This window comes from Rhamphochromis sp. 'chilingali' (genome assembly GCF_963969265.1).
Source record: "Rhamphochromis sp. 'chilingali' genome assembly, chromosome: 22".
In the NCBI taxonomy this organism is placed as follows: domain Eukaryota; kingdom Metazoa; phylum Chordata; class Actinopteri; order Cichliformes; family Cichlidae; genus Rhamphochromis; species Rhamphochromis sp. 'chilingali'.
In genome coordinates this window covers 11,575,787-11,590,364 of record NC_137950.1, presented here as the reverse complement: position 1 = coordinate 11,590,364, position 14,578 = coordinate 11,575,787, and the positions used below count along the sequence as shown (strand labels likewise).

At 40.2% G+C, this 14,578-nt stretch overlaps 1 protein-coding gene across 1 annotated transcript; it reads left to right on the top strand.

The window, feature by feature from the left end:
* The first annotated feature begins 571 nt into the window (after window positions 1-571).
* On the top strand, window positions 572-14,533 carry wipi1 (WD repeat domain, phosphoinositide interacting 1). The gene is made up of 12 exons (XM_080872517.1): window positions 572-1,071; window positions 2,121-2,203; window positions 4,466-4,635; window positions 4,731-4,827; window positions 6,013-6,110; window positions 6,213-6,305; window positions 6,385-6,455; window positions 6,999-7,106; window positions 8,787-8,951; window positions 9,057-9,164; window positions 10,930-11,069; window positions 11,296-14,533. The coding sequence occupies exons 1-12, from the start codon at window positions 995-997 to the stop codon at window positions 11,415-11,417; spliced, it is 1,332 nt and encodes a 443-aa protein (XP_080728643.1). The 5' UTR covers window positions 572-994; the 3' UTR covers window positions 11,418-14,533.
* The last annotated feature ends 45 nt before the right edge of the window (window positions 14,534-14,578 follow it).

The following is a 14,578-nucleotide window of genomic DNA, read 5'->3' as shown; positions in this document are numbered from 1 at the left end:
GACGTGGCTCACAGAGCCAACAATAATGACTCAGTAATGTATTGCACAAGTTTTTAATTTACATTTTTATTTTTGTAAGCATGACAAACGAACATAGACACGACATAGATGAACAGCCACCGCAAGTAGGAACTGAAAGAGGAAAGACTTTCTTTGGGTCACAGTTTTAGCTTAATAGTAAAAGCTTTAAACTACTTAATCTTTTGTTTGTTTTTATGGTTAATTAGTTGTTTTAAAAACCTGAATTCACGTCAGTGCTTTAAACCGAAACTTTGAAATAGAAATATTTTCGTATACGAATAAATTAAAAATGTTCTTACATAAAAATATTTTTACATAGATATTATAGTAGTATATTTAATTTCATATTACTTTGTTTAAAAAAAAAAGTAAACTATTACCAAAAATTGCGTACTGTAATTTAAGCTGTTTGCGTGTCACTGGGTTTTCATCCAATCAAATCATCAAAACAATTCCTCATGACAAGACTGAAAGCAAAACTGGCCAATCACCAGTTTTTCCTCTTAAACAAGCCGCTCGGTTGATTGATAGCTGTTTGCTAAAACCATTCTTGGATTTTATCAACTTGACCAATAGAAAAGCCAGAGAGGCGTGCAGACGTATGGTTGGAAAGCCAATCACGATGTACCTCAGGGTGACGCATCCTCCCATCAGCTGTTTTTGTTTTCCTGTGTGGACACTGGAAGTTAATAACACAATAATAACAACGGGAGTGTAGCCTCTCCGAAGTAAAACGGTCGTCAGTGAGCTGTTCCTGTTTATCTTTGCTCCCGTTCCGGTTAGCCATAGCAGCTCACGCTCCTGTTTACGATGTGCACCATCTGAGCCAGCCTGCCCGGACATTCCTGTCCCCGAAGAGTGTGAGCGTGGCGCTTACAGTCGGGGAGCAGCAAAAGGGGAAGCGGGTTCCGGCGGTGATCGACCCGGGCCCAAGGCCTCCGACCTCTAGAGGAGGGGGAATTCAGCTGCTGGGATGGAGTCACCGGACTTATCCGACGACCCCGGAGTGCATCGAGGTTTCATCTGTGCCTCGTTTAACCAGGACACCACGTAAGCGACCTGCGAGCTGGGCCCTGCATGAACTCAATCTCCTTGATACACCTGACCGTTGCATAATTATTTTCAGCTGCATTTCTATAATGTGGTTTATTTTCTGATGGGACCTGCAAAGTGAGCGCATGCAAAATGAAGTAACCTTTTTGTGTGCACCATTTAAACTTCTAGACGAGAGTCCCATAGAGCTGGATATGAAGTAGGCCACTGTGTGGCCTATTGCACTTTTGAGTAGTCTTTTAGTATTATAACCAAACTTGTAGTAACACAGTTTAACAGTCTCTTGACAGTCTCTTGCTTACACTCCCAGTCAACGTGCAGTGCTATTTGTTAATAATGAAAATAAAGGAGCTTTAAGAAAAATCTGCTTTACAGTATCTCATACTGAACCAAGAATTCACAAACTCTTGATTTTAATGTGTGTCTCCTTAAACAAACAACTCCTTTGGGTATGCTTCAGGCTAAACAGCCAAATAAGCCTGCTGACCACATTGCTCCTCTCATCTCCAGCTGAGCTAGGAAGGCAGGCATCTTTATGGAAATTAACCGCTTTTAATGGTAATTGCTTTAAGGCTTTGTTGCCTAAGCATGATAATGACTCAGGTGCCAAAGACTTATGCACATAAACAGATGTTTGCCTGAAATTCTTTGTGGCAGGCTTAAGCTGCCCTAAGCCTAACAAAGTAGTTCTGTGATCTGATAACCATGTCCTAACCCTGTTGTCAGTTATGGTCATGCTACTATTGCATCATGGACAATGATGGGTTAGTTATCAGTAGAGCTGTAAGGAAGTCAACTGAGGCCACAGTGTATTATTTTCTTGCTTAGAAAGTAGCTATTACAGCATTGGTATCTATGATCCATTATAACCATTCGCAATGGTTTACAGTATTATACTAGTGACCATATGTGTGTGTTGGTGTATAATACTAAAGACATTATTTTTTTAAGGTATTCCAATGTATCCAACTTAAATTAAAGGCCGATGGTATACTATGTAACTACAGTGTTACTAAAAAAAGTATTTGGGTGTGCTTCCATTGTAGCTCTCTATCAGTGGGCACTAAGACCGGCTACCGGCTCTTCTCAGTCACAGCTGTGGACAAACTGGACTGCATCCATGAAGGGGGTAGGAGTGACACTGTTCTTCACTCTCTTTAATCAGCAAACAAACCAACCTGCATTCTGCCCCCTAAATATGACACGAGTACACAGTGACAGAGGTCTGCACAGCATAGTTTGAGCTGTGGTCATGTTCAACTTAATTTAGGCTGTTCAAGTCATGTTTAGTCTGATGTGCAAGGTAGGTAAACGCAGACGGAGGCACGTCTTTTTTTTTTGTACCAAAAGGCTGCTGCGAAGACTGGCAGCAAGTCTGCTACAGGTCAAACCATTCTCACAGCTCACAAATAGATGGGATACTGTGAATGTACTATGAATGAATTTTGACATGAGGTACTTTCCATAACTTCTCTGAGTAGAAGTACAGGGAGTGCAGAATTATTAGGCAAATGAGTATTTTGTCCACATCATCCTCTTCATGCATGTTGTCTTACTCCAAGCTGTATAGGCTCGAAAGCCTACTACCAATTAAGCATATTAGGTGATGTGCATCTCTGTAATGAGAAGGGGTGTGGTCTAATGACATCAACACCCTATATCAGGTGTGCATAATTATTAGGCAACTTCCTTTCCTTTGGCAAAATGGGTCAAAAGAAGGACTTGACAGGCTCAGAAAATTCAAAAATAGTGAGATATCTTGCAGAGGGATGCAGCAGTCTCAAAATTGCAAAGCTTCTGAAGCGTGATCATCAAACAATCAAGCGTTTCATTCAAGATAGCCAACAGGGTCGCAAGAAGCGTGTGGAAAAACCAAGGAGCAAAATAACTACCCATGAACTGAGAAAAGTCAAGCGTGCAGCTGCCAAGATGCCACTTGCCACCAGTTTGGCCATATTTCAGAGCTGCAACATCACTGGAGTGCCCAAAAGCACAAGGTGTGCAATACTCAGAGACATGGCCAAGGTAAGAAAGGCTGAAAGACGACCACCACTGAACAAGACACACAAGCTGAAACATCAAGACTGGGCCAAGAAATATCTCAAGACTGGTTTTTCTAAGGTTTTATGGACTGATGAAATGAGAGTGAGTCTTGATGGGCCAGATGGATGGGCCCGTGGCTGGATTGGTAAAGGGCGGAGAGCTCCAGTCCAACTCAGACGCCAGCAAGGTGGAGGTGGAGTACTGGTTTGGGCTGGTATCATCAAAGATGAGCTTGTGGGGCCTTTTCGGGTTGAGGATGGAGTCAAGCTCAACTCCCAGTCCTACTGCCAGTTTCTGGAAGACACCTTCTTCAAGCAGTGGTACAGGAAGAAGTCTGCATCCTTCAAGAAAAACATGATTTTCATGCAGGACAATGCTCCATCACACGCGTCCAAGTACTCCACAGTGTGGCTGGCAAGAAAGGGTATAAAAGAAGAAAAACTAATGACATGGCCTCCTCGTTCACCTGATCTGAACCCCATTGAGAACCTGTGGTCCGTCATCAAATGTGAGATTTACAAGGAGGGAAAACAGTACACCTCTCTGAACAGTGTCTGGGAGGCTGTGGTTGCTGCTGCACGCAATGGGCGATCGTGGCTCAAGAGTTGGGAGTTCGCCTTGTAATCTGAAGGTTGCCGGTTCGAGCCCCGGCTTGGACAGTCTCAGTCGTTGTGTCCTTGGGCAAGACACTTCACCCGTTGCCTACTGGTGGTGGTCAGAGGGCCCGGTGGTGCCAGTGTTCGGCAGCCTCGCCTCTGTCAGTGCGCCCCAGGGTGGCTGTGGCTACAATGTAGCTTGCCATCACGTGTGTGTGAATGGGTGGATGACTGGATATGTAAAGCGCTTTGGGGTCCTTAGGGACTAGTAAAGCACTATATAAATACAGGCCATGTTGATGGTGAACAGATCAAAACACTGACAGAATCTATGGATGGCAGGCTTTTGAGTGTCCTTGCAAAGAAAGGTGGCTATATTGGTCGCTGATTTGTTTTTGTTTTGTTTTTAAATGTCAGAAATGTATATTTGTGAATGTGGAGATGTTATATTGGTTTCACTGGTAAAAATAAATAATTGAAATGGGTATATATTTGTTTTTTGTTAAGTTGCCTAATAATTCTGCACAGTAATAGTCACCTGCACACACAGATATCCCCCTAAAATAGCTAAAACTAAAAACAAACTAAAAACTACTTCCAAAAACATTCAGCTTTGATATTAATGAGTTTTTTGGGTTCATTGAGAACATGGTTCAATAATAAAATTATTCCTCAAAAATACAACTTGCCTTATAATTCTGCACTCCCTGTAAGCAAGTATTCAAGAGATTCATCTGTTTTTCTTTCCCCAGTGGAGTGTCCAGATGTCTATATAGTGGAGCGACTGTTTTCCAGCAGCCTAGTGGTTGTGGTCAGTCTGTCCATGCCACGACGAATGAACGTCTATCACTTTAAGAAAGGCACGGAAATTTGTAACTACAGCTACTCCAACAACATCCTCTCTGTCAGGCTCAACAGACAGGTAAAGACAAGAGTGACAGCTTTGCATACCCCTTTATCATCCCAGTTTGTGCTGATAATTACATGTTCTTGTGCTCGTGTCTCTTTCAACATCAGCGGCTCGTGGTGTGCCTCGAAGAGTCGATCTACATCCACAATATCAAAGACATGAAGCTCCTTAAGACGCTGCTCAACACACCCACCAACCCCTCAGGTAGACTACAGCTTTTGGAAGAAATTAAAGCTTTGCCTGCTGAAACATGACAAAAAAAAAACCCAAAACTCCCAACTGTTAGAGAGACAGCCTGATGCCCAGATGTTGCCAAGTTGTTCTGTGGGCTAGAAGACACTGAAGCATTAATAATAGTACAGCACCTTTAAAATCTCTTTAGAAAGTTTTTTAATGAAGGCAAAAGAAGGATGCTTAGAAGGTAAAGCCAGTCTGCAATCGCAAACAATAATAATTAAAAAAAAGAAGATATAATTGATACAAGGAAAAGGGGCATAGAACTGAATGCAAAATGTCAGTAGAAAAAGAACAAAAAGCAAAGTAATATCAAAAAGACAAACAGACACATCGCATAAAACCTGGTCTATAAAAACATGTTTTCAGAAAAGATCTAAGGGAAGTCAATGAAGCTGCGAGCCACAATAGCCGAGAGGCCCTGATGGCAGACACATGGTCACCTTAGAACAGCCAGAAAGGGCTCAGCTGAGATTTTAAGGTTGCCATACTGTTTATGAGGGCTGCATACAGTTCAGATGGGATCAGCATGTCTTTTACGTAGCCTGCCGGAGATTCCAGTTGGCTTTAAAGGTGATTAAGTGATTAAAGAGAGAGTTAGAAGTTACTGTGTGCAGAGAAAATAAATGCAGCTACAATTTGATTTGACATTATGCTATCCAATGCAATGAAATTTATGCATTTTGTGACACTTGAATAATATATGGGAATATTTGGGGGACTGTAAGGAAAAGTAGTATCATATACATGTGTGTTAGCTGTGTATTTAATCATGCAAGTGGAATTTACATTACTTTTTTGACTGGAAGCCACTGTGGATACATTTTCAATTTACAAAACAAGCAGACAACAATCATAAAGTCAGCAAATGGACTCTGCTATATCAATACTGATTAAATGTGACAAGGCGCTTCAGTTCCTGTAACAGTGATAAGAATTTTGCATTTCATAGGCTTTCCAAAGCACTGTGTTTAAAAAAGCATGCAACAGTTGCTTGATCCAATGTATTCACAGGCCTAACACATTATTCTTTATAAGTAATAAGTCAGATTAGATAATGCATGTTAACTCCAATAGGCAAAAAAGCCAAATCAGTGATTATGAAAAGAAAAAAAAAAGATAAAATAGTAAATAATCCTCTTGTCTCCTTTATAGGTCTCTGTGCACTCTCCATCAACCATGGCAACTCCTTCCTGGCGTATCCTGGTAGCGCCACCATGGGAGAGATCACAGTCTATGATGCCAACAATCTGGTGAGGCAACAAAGGAAAGAAATGCAGCTGTTTTCATTTCACCTGGAAACCCCATGGGGGAAAAGAGCAGCCTTGTGTTAAAGAGCATTGTTGCCCCTTTAGAGCACTGTGACGCTGATCCAGGCCCATGACAGTCCCCTGGCAGCTCTCACATTCAACGCCTCCGGCACAAAGCTGGCTAGTGCTTCGGAGAAGGTGAGGGTTTGATTTCCTTTTTCACCTTCCTTCTCTTTTATTACACATCAGTCCCTCCTGACCACGCTTTCCTCCACAGGGTACTGTCATCAGAGTTTTCAGCATCCCTGAAGGACAGAAGCTGTTTGAATTTCGCAGAGGCATGAAAAGGTTATTATTATTCTTTTCACGTAGTTTAGGCATTAAGTACTGACCAGCAGTCAGAATTGAAAAGAAAAAAAATCATTGAACAAACATGATTCATAATGTAGGAAAGAGGTTTAATAAATTTCTCGTGACATGAAGGTGAGCAGTGCAAATAAATCTGGTAATATTCACCACTTACATGTTTTGGTGAGTAAGATACTTTACTGCTCTTCCGCTCAACAGCCAATGATACATGGCTGTGAATGTGCTGAGCAGGTTCCAGTGTCAGTGACTGACTAACAGTAATGTGAGTGGTGGGGTCATGGAAACATTACACTGTAAGATAGCATGGAGGCTGTCATACACAGCGTTTCAACACTCACACTGCTGTGACCGGACTGTGTCCAAAGGTTTGCAGAGTCATTTCTTATCTCAGACAAAAATCCTTAAAGGCAAAGTCGTGCACGGGCTTTAATAATACATCACTGTAATGTTAGTTTTGGATTACTTAAAAGAAATTAAATCTCACTGTTTTGTTTCTCTTTCTATTTCCTGTGTGTGTTCCAGATATGTTAGTATCAGTTCGCTGTCCTTCAGTGCAGATGCACAGTTCCTGTGTGCCTCCAGCAACACTGAGACGGTCCATATCTTTAAACTGGAGCAGCACAGCCCAAGGTTGACTCTCTCTTCCTTTTTCAAGCTTCTTTTTTCAGTTACTCACTATCTAATTTTGAAAAGAAAATTGTGTTGAGAATAATATTAATCCTATTATATAAAGTCATATGTTAATTAATGTAAATATTCACAGTCACTTATTAGGTGCATCTATAAAAGTAGTTGGCACTGGATTGGACCCACTTTTTCTCTTCAGCATTAATTCTTAATGGCAGAATTTCAACAAGGTGTTTCTGTGTGGGGTTTGCATGTTCTCCCTGTGTTTGCGTGGGTTCTCTTCAGACACTCTGTCTTAATCCCACAGTCCAAAGACATGCAGTTAGTGGTTAATTGGTGATTCTAAATTGTGAATGCAAATGGTTTTCTGTCTCTAAGTGTTAGACTGGGGACCCTGTCTCTTGCCCTAACAGCTGCAGCCTTGTATTGGATAACCAGAAGATAATGGATGGATGCTGAAAATATTCCTTAGGTCTTTTGGAGCATATTGACATAATAGTATCACACAGCTGCTGCAGATCTGCCTGCTGGTCAGCTGTAAATCTCCTGTTCATCAGATCCCAAAACGTGTGAGGCTGGAGGCCATTTGAATATAGCAGACTCCCTGTCATGATCAAGAAAGGGATGGCTTGAGCTTTGAGATATAGGCTGTTATTAGACAATGGTGCACCGTGTATAGGGATGTGCATGCTCAGTAACAATACTTTGGTAGGCTGAGTAGCATTTAGATGATGCTCTGTTGTTTCTAAGGGACCCAAAGCTAGCCAACAAAATACTCCTCCACACCATTACATGTGTGGAGGAGTATTTGGCCAACTTTGCCTAAACCATTGATAAAAGGTAGGAGGAATCAATTTTTTCATGTTGTTTATGCCAAATTCTGACCTTACCATCCAAATATTTCAGCAGAAATTGAGACACGTCAGATTATACAATCTTCTATTGTCCAGTTTTGAAATGTAGCCTCAGTTTCGTGTTCTTAGCTGAAGGAAGTGGCACCTAGCGTGGTCTCCTCCTGCTTCATGGTTTGATGTTTTTTTTTGTTCAGAGATGCTCTTCTGCCCACCTTGGTTGTAACAAGGGGTTATTCGAGTTGGTTTTTTTCGTCCTGTCAGCTTGAAGCAGTTTAGTAATTTTCTCCTGACCTTCTGACATCAACAAGGCATTTTCACCCAGAGAACTGCTGCTTACTGGACATTTTCTCTTTTTCAGATTTTCTGGAAATTCTAGAGATGGTAGTGCGAGAAAATCACAGCAGATCAGCAGTTTCTGAGATGCCCATCTGGCACCAACAACCAAGCCTCATTCAAAGTCACTTAAATCATCTTTTTTCCTCTGATGCTCGGTTTGAACTTTAGTAGAACTGGTGTACCTAATAAAGTGGCTGGTGATAACTGATAATAAACCATTATTTAGATGAGTATTATCCTGCTTCACCATTACTATTATTTTATTTTGCACGGGGGACTCACTGACAGTTGAGATGCTTTTGTCTCAAACGTTGCTCTTCCTAACCAGAGTAAATGAATGCCTCGGCCTCTCTGCTGTGTTATTATTAAAAACAGCACTTTTTTCTAACTCTCATTGCTCCATTATATTATAAAACTGTTATCTTTAGTAGTCTTTTATTCATGTTAAATGTTTTCTTTCTCTTTAACTACAAAGCATCTTGTTTGATTCCAGCCAAGAGGAAGAGTCCCCTACATGGTCAGCATATGTGGGGAAAATGTTCACAGCAGCCAGTACCTACTTACCCACTCAGGTATCTGACATGATGAATCAGGACAGAGCCTTTGCCACAGTGCGACTCAACATGTTCGGTCTGAAGAACATTTGTGCCCTCGCTACGTAAGAGAACTACAACTATACAGGTATATTGAAAAAACACAAGTCTGTATCTGTGCAGGTTCATTTATATTGTGTGTGTGTTGTTTTTGTTGATGTTGTTGTCAGGATTCAGAAGCTTCCTCGCCTGCTTGTGGCATCTTCAGATGGGTTTCTTTACATCTATAATGTGGATCCACAGGATGGAGGCGAGTGTGTCCTTGTTCAAAAGCACAGGTGTGTATATCTTAGTGGGATGTACAGGTTATAAATATGGCAGGAAATCCTCATTCTAAATTAAAATGTATACTTATTTTGGTTCCCCTTGACTTACTCTAACTGAAAAGTTAGACATCTTGAGGCAGATAGAAAGGTGAAGATGAAGATGTAATCATTAGAGATGGACCGATCCGATATTACATATCGGTATCGGTCCGATACTGACCTAAATTACTGGATCGGATATCGGAGAAAAATAAAAAATGTAATCCGATCCATTAAATATCACGAAAGCACCTCACAAAACTTGCAACACGCCGTAACTCACCTCAGAACGTTAGCACGTCGGAGCAGTATGCATCACATGATAGAGCGGCTGTGGCATGCGGGACCTGTCGGTGGTCTGGATAGCATTTGGAGCTTCGCTAGCAACCCGGCATTTCATCTCCGACAAAGTTATCCCGAGAGCAGTAAAGCAAGTGTGTAAGTCCATCTCTGAATGTTTGTAAAGCATTCCTGCGTTAAGCTTAACAAACGATATATGGAGCGACTGCCTCTTCTTGCTGCTACTTCAATCATGAAACTGCTTAATGATCAGCTGATCGGCTTTTCTGTCACGAGTCCGTCTCTCTGGTTTGTTTTTAGCCCACTTTGCACCAGAAAGAGGAAACCAGTGGATAAACAACAGCAGCACGTTTAAGCTTGATCAGCTGTTGTTAGAATGTATTTAATATTACTTTCTACACCAGGATCTTTTTCTACGTAGCTGACGGCTGGTAACTGTGCAGGGGCGGATCTAGCAAAGTTTAGCCAGGGGGGCCGATAGGGCATTAACAGGGAAAAGGGGGCACAAAGACATACTTTTCTTTCTTATTCTCATTTAAAATGTCTAGCTTTTAATAAATAATTATCTGACACGCAAAGTTTTAATTTGATGTAAAATGAATAGAAGTCAATTACTGTATATAGTAACTATTAAGTCTAATATATATACCCTAGTAAGCTATAGTACTTTTTCCTTTGGGAAGGTACCATCTGTGCAGTCTGCAATTTTGTTGAAGAAAGATGTTGAATCTATTTAATATTTCTTGAAAAATAATTGATTTCTGTGCATTTTTTTTTCACACTGCATCAAATTAAGGTTGATTACGTCGATTAAGCATCATGAGGTGGCGCGTGAGGGGTGGTTCCCTATTTTTTATTTATTTATCTTTGTTGTTGCTGGGAGTTGGAACCCTATTAGTTAGGTTGCTTAATATTTACGCTAAGTACTCTTTAAAATACCAGAATAGGGAGGATGGTGTAGGTTTAAGTTTATTAGATTGATCAGTATTGCTGAACTATGAAATTTTTTTTTTTTTTGCATACAGGTATAACAGAATAGCTTTAGTGTAGTTGTTGTTTTAAACTTGAGTATGAACTTATACAAAATGCAGCAAGATATTTAAAAAAACAGTTTTGTTGATTAAAAAACACTATATCGGATTCATATCGGTATCGGCAGATATCCAAATTTATGATATCGGTATCGGTATCGGACATAAAAAAGTCGTATCGTGCCATCTCTAGTAATCATGTGCACTATAATCACATGTAGGAGCTGAAAACGCTTGAATGCTATTTTTTTGTATCTGTATGCATTTAAACAGTTGTCCATTTCCTTACTTCCATACTTTTCCATCTTTTGTTGCTGTTTAGAAATCTCACATTGTTGTGCATTCCTGTTGTCGCATTATCTTAGGTGTTAAATCCTATTCAGCCCATTTCTTCCATGCTTCCTCAGGCTCTTTGAGTCCAATGAGGAGCAGGTGGACCAGAAGGAAGAGGAGAACCCCGAGAATGTCCCTCCACAACCACCTAGCCAAACATATGCTGCCACTGTGGCTCTCCCCACGACCGCACCCTCCTCCACCACTCTAATGGGTAAGATTTAAGGCTGACACTTTAAAATGAGCATAGTCAGTATACTTTATGTTTAATGGCTATTAAACACAGCTGTAAATAGTGTGTGTATGTTCAACTCTTAGTATTGTTGTCAAGCGACTCCTGTTTAAATGAAGCTTGTTTCTTTATAGTTAAAACCCTAGCCATCCAAATATGATCAGAAATATTTGAAATTTTAAAATGCTCTTTCTTTGCTTCTTTCCAGGCTACTCCGAAGACGGTGGAGCCCAGAAGGGTGAAGTCATCCCCGAGCACGAATTTGCTGAGGGCCCCGTTTGTCTGGATGATGAGAATGAGTTCCCTCCGGTTGGAAACCAGAATAACTGACCAAATTCCCCAGGGTACCCTCCCTGCCCCTGCCCCTGCACACAAACCAGACTTACCCGTTTCTAGTAGGAAGGTTGGACAAAATATTCCTAATGTGTTGCGACATTGTGGCTTCCCAACCCTCTCACAAGTTACCCTGCACACCTAAAGTTAAATCTTGGAAGGATATTACCTTCTTGTATTTCTGTATTTTGTGCACTCATTGTTATTTGTAAAGGATATAGAAAAAAACACTAAAACAGAGCAGAAGGTCCACTCATCCTAAAGAAAAAAACATCAACAGAACATTTGTTCTTTAAGTCAAAGGCTGTCTGAACCATCCTAATGTTAACTCCCATATACTACCACTAACAACAGTGTTAAACATGTTGAAATAATCACTGTGCACAGCTAGAAATTCTGACTTTTATACTACTGTTGAATATATGTATTGTCCAACGACAAATCATTACTATGGTAGCAACCTAAAGAGCAGGTAAGTAGTATGAGCTGACCGACAATACTTAAGCTCAATAATATCCAGGGGTTAAAATAACAAAAGTGCTCCTATGGCCTCAGTCACACTAGGAAAAAATTGGCAATTGGCAAGTTTTTTTTGGGACCAAATACAAATTGTTGACCAACTGGTCACCCAGAGGTTGAGTGTACAGTGCCCCCAACCTCTGAGCGATTGCTTTTGATTGCAAGGCATTTGCACAGGTCATCTGGGGGGAAGCAACCTGCCTCCAAATTATTTCAGTTATTTCAGATTTCCAAATAATTGCCAGCTTATTTATAAATGCAAATAGAACGCCAAAATGTTGCAGTAAGTTGCTGCAACCCGGAGTCAGTCTGCGTGGATGAGGATCTCGTCTGCACCATCATGTTTATTTCTCCAAGTGAGGATACAATGAATCGCGTCAGTGTCAGTTACAAAGATTTGTGGTGGGCAACTCACTGCAAGCTGCACTGAATTCAATGCTGCAAAGCATGTCTTATGTTCAGACTTTCAGAAGGCTGTAGGAGAACCACATATGAGTATACAGCTTGTCATCCTTTTTACAGTGAGTTACAGTGTTTAATCACATTTCAGCGTTGCCTTTTCTCAGCAGCGTGCACACAGAGCAAGATTCATTTTTCTTTCTTTCTCTTTCTTTCTTTCCCTCGACAGACACTAATACATACATTACATGTGTCTTTCAAAATTGAGCTATCAGTGGGACTGTGCTAGTGTATTATAGCAGTGTCTGAATGTTATAGTATGTTAGGATTAGTTAAATTAATATTTTATGCTTAACAGATGCCTTAATTCAAGGTTTTCTAACTGTGGGATGTGAGACAGCAGCCCTGGTGCATAACTCCAATTCAGGTTCACAAAGTGTACATAGATTTCAGGTATATGAAGGAAGTGTTTTCAGTGAAGTAAATCTCTGGATAAAACCTGGGCTCCGCCTGAACCTCAGTTCTCAGGGCCACACAGTCCCCAGTTATTCATAACAAAATAAGAGATCACCGTTATCCTTTTAAAGTCTGAGCAATGAAATTAAGACAGAAAATTGAGTGTTTATTGACCCTTCTAACGCTTTAAAATTAATTAAATATTAATTTTGATATATGAGTTTTAACTTGTATCATGCTTACCACATCTGTGTTTTTCTTTGCAATTTTTTTCTTAAAAAATGTGTTTTGCAATTTTTTCAGGGGGGAAAGAAATCACACTGATGATGTAAGATTCTCTAAAACTCATGTATCAAGTTTGACACACTAGAAGTTAATGTGTTGTAGCATAAACATGTTGATTCTCCTTCCGCCTTCTCTCACTTTTCTCAACTGTCCCACTGTTTTCAGAGCAGAACGTCCCTGAAACCTGAATTCAAACTGTATCGTGTTGTTATTACATTTCTGGTATCCTCATTTTTGAGCCACACAGTTACGTTGCTCTTGATATAATGTTGGTCATTGATGGAATGAATTAGCTGCAGCTGTTTGTTTATAAATTTATAAAGTTTTCCCAGTCCACTTGTGCTGAGTCCACCCTTGGCTCTGGTAGGACTGACTGAGGACTGAGGTAGACGGCAACAGATTTCAATTAGGGTATTATTGCATACAGCGCTTAAGTGCCAACTTAACCCTGTTTAATCAAAAATTTATAGCAGACTGACTTCGTCTTATTACCGTTTTATCCCAGTTTTATTGCCAAATTAACGCACCAAAGTTGGTTTAAAGACAGCAGCTGAGCATTGCTTCAAAATGATCTGTCTTTGAAGAGACCATTTCAAAGGCAATACCACTGCAAGTTAATTGCATACAGGCATAATTTTTTTTTTCCGCACAGCAGTCTCCAACCGCTGTTTTCCCTAGTGTGACTGGTCCCTGGGAGGTATGCTTAAAACTCACCTAAGATTTTACTTCTTAACAAGCCAAGTGCAATGTTAAGTCTTAGGACATTTATCAGGGCCATTCCTGTGTATGGGGCTCCAGAACATTTCAATCAGTGGTCATAAAAATGTATGATACCTCAGGAGAGACAAGCAGTAGTTCACTCAGAAAGAAATTATACATAGATATTATACAATACACTATTTAAATCACGATACATGCCATAAGTATCATATGACTTGCCGATGCAGCTGTGATACTAATTATGGTAGCAATACACGAGACTGAAAAATCCTGCAGAGTCACAAATGTAACCTGATGAAATATTTTGCTCTGTAGGTGCAGCAGTCGACAGCTAAATGCAAATCCTGGGACGAGCTGTACACGACAAAGCTACAGGTCCATTGTTTTCAGTGCAAGCCTAAAAAACGTGTTATTTACTTAATAATTCTGAATATGTTAACATATACGTCAAGTTATTTTTACATTAATGCATTAAGTATCCTTTTTGTGTAATGTGTTACACATCAACACATAGACTTAACATTCGTAAAATATATGTTAATGGGTTTTTACAGTGTATAATGTGTATATAACATTTCTTTATAGTACTGTTGTAATAAGTAACATAGTAATATGACTTGCCAGAAGGTGGCGCTGTTAGGGCACCTGTGAGCTGCATTGAGCTGTTCAATACTGGACATTTACACCAGAGACTCATTAAATCTTAGAAATGATTTGACCTCTGCAACAAGTTTTGTTTTGTTTGTTTTTTATTTGTAATTATATTATAAATGTTTGAA

What these genes read in the sequence shown, in the direction of transcription:
- wipi1 (XM_080872517.1), top strand. Translation starts at nt 995, where the DNA reads ATGGAGTCACCGGACTTATCCGACGACCCCGGAGTGCATCGAGGTTTC. An exon ending in TCGTTTAACCAGGACACCAC is followed by an intron (nt 1,072 to 2,120) that starts GTAAGCGACCTG and finishes CTTCCATTGTAG; the next exon opens with CTCTCTATCAGTGGGCACTA. An exon ending in CACACCCACCAACCCCTCAG is followed by an intron (nt 4,828 to 6,012) that starts GTAGACTACAGC and finishes TCTCCTTTATAG; the next exon opens with GTCTCTGTGCACTCTCCATC.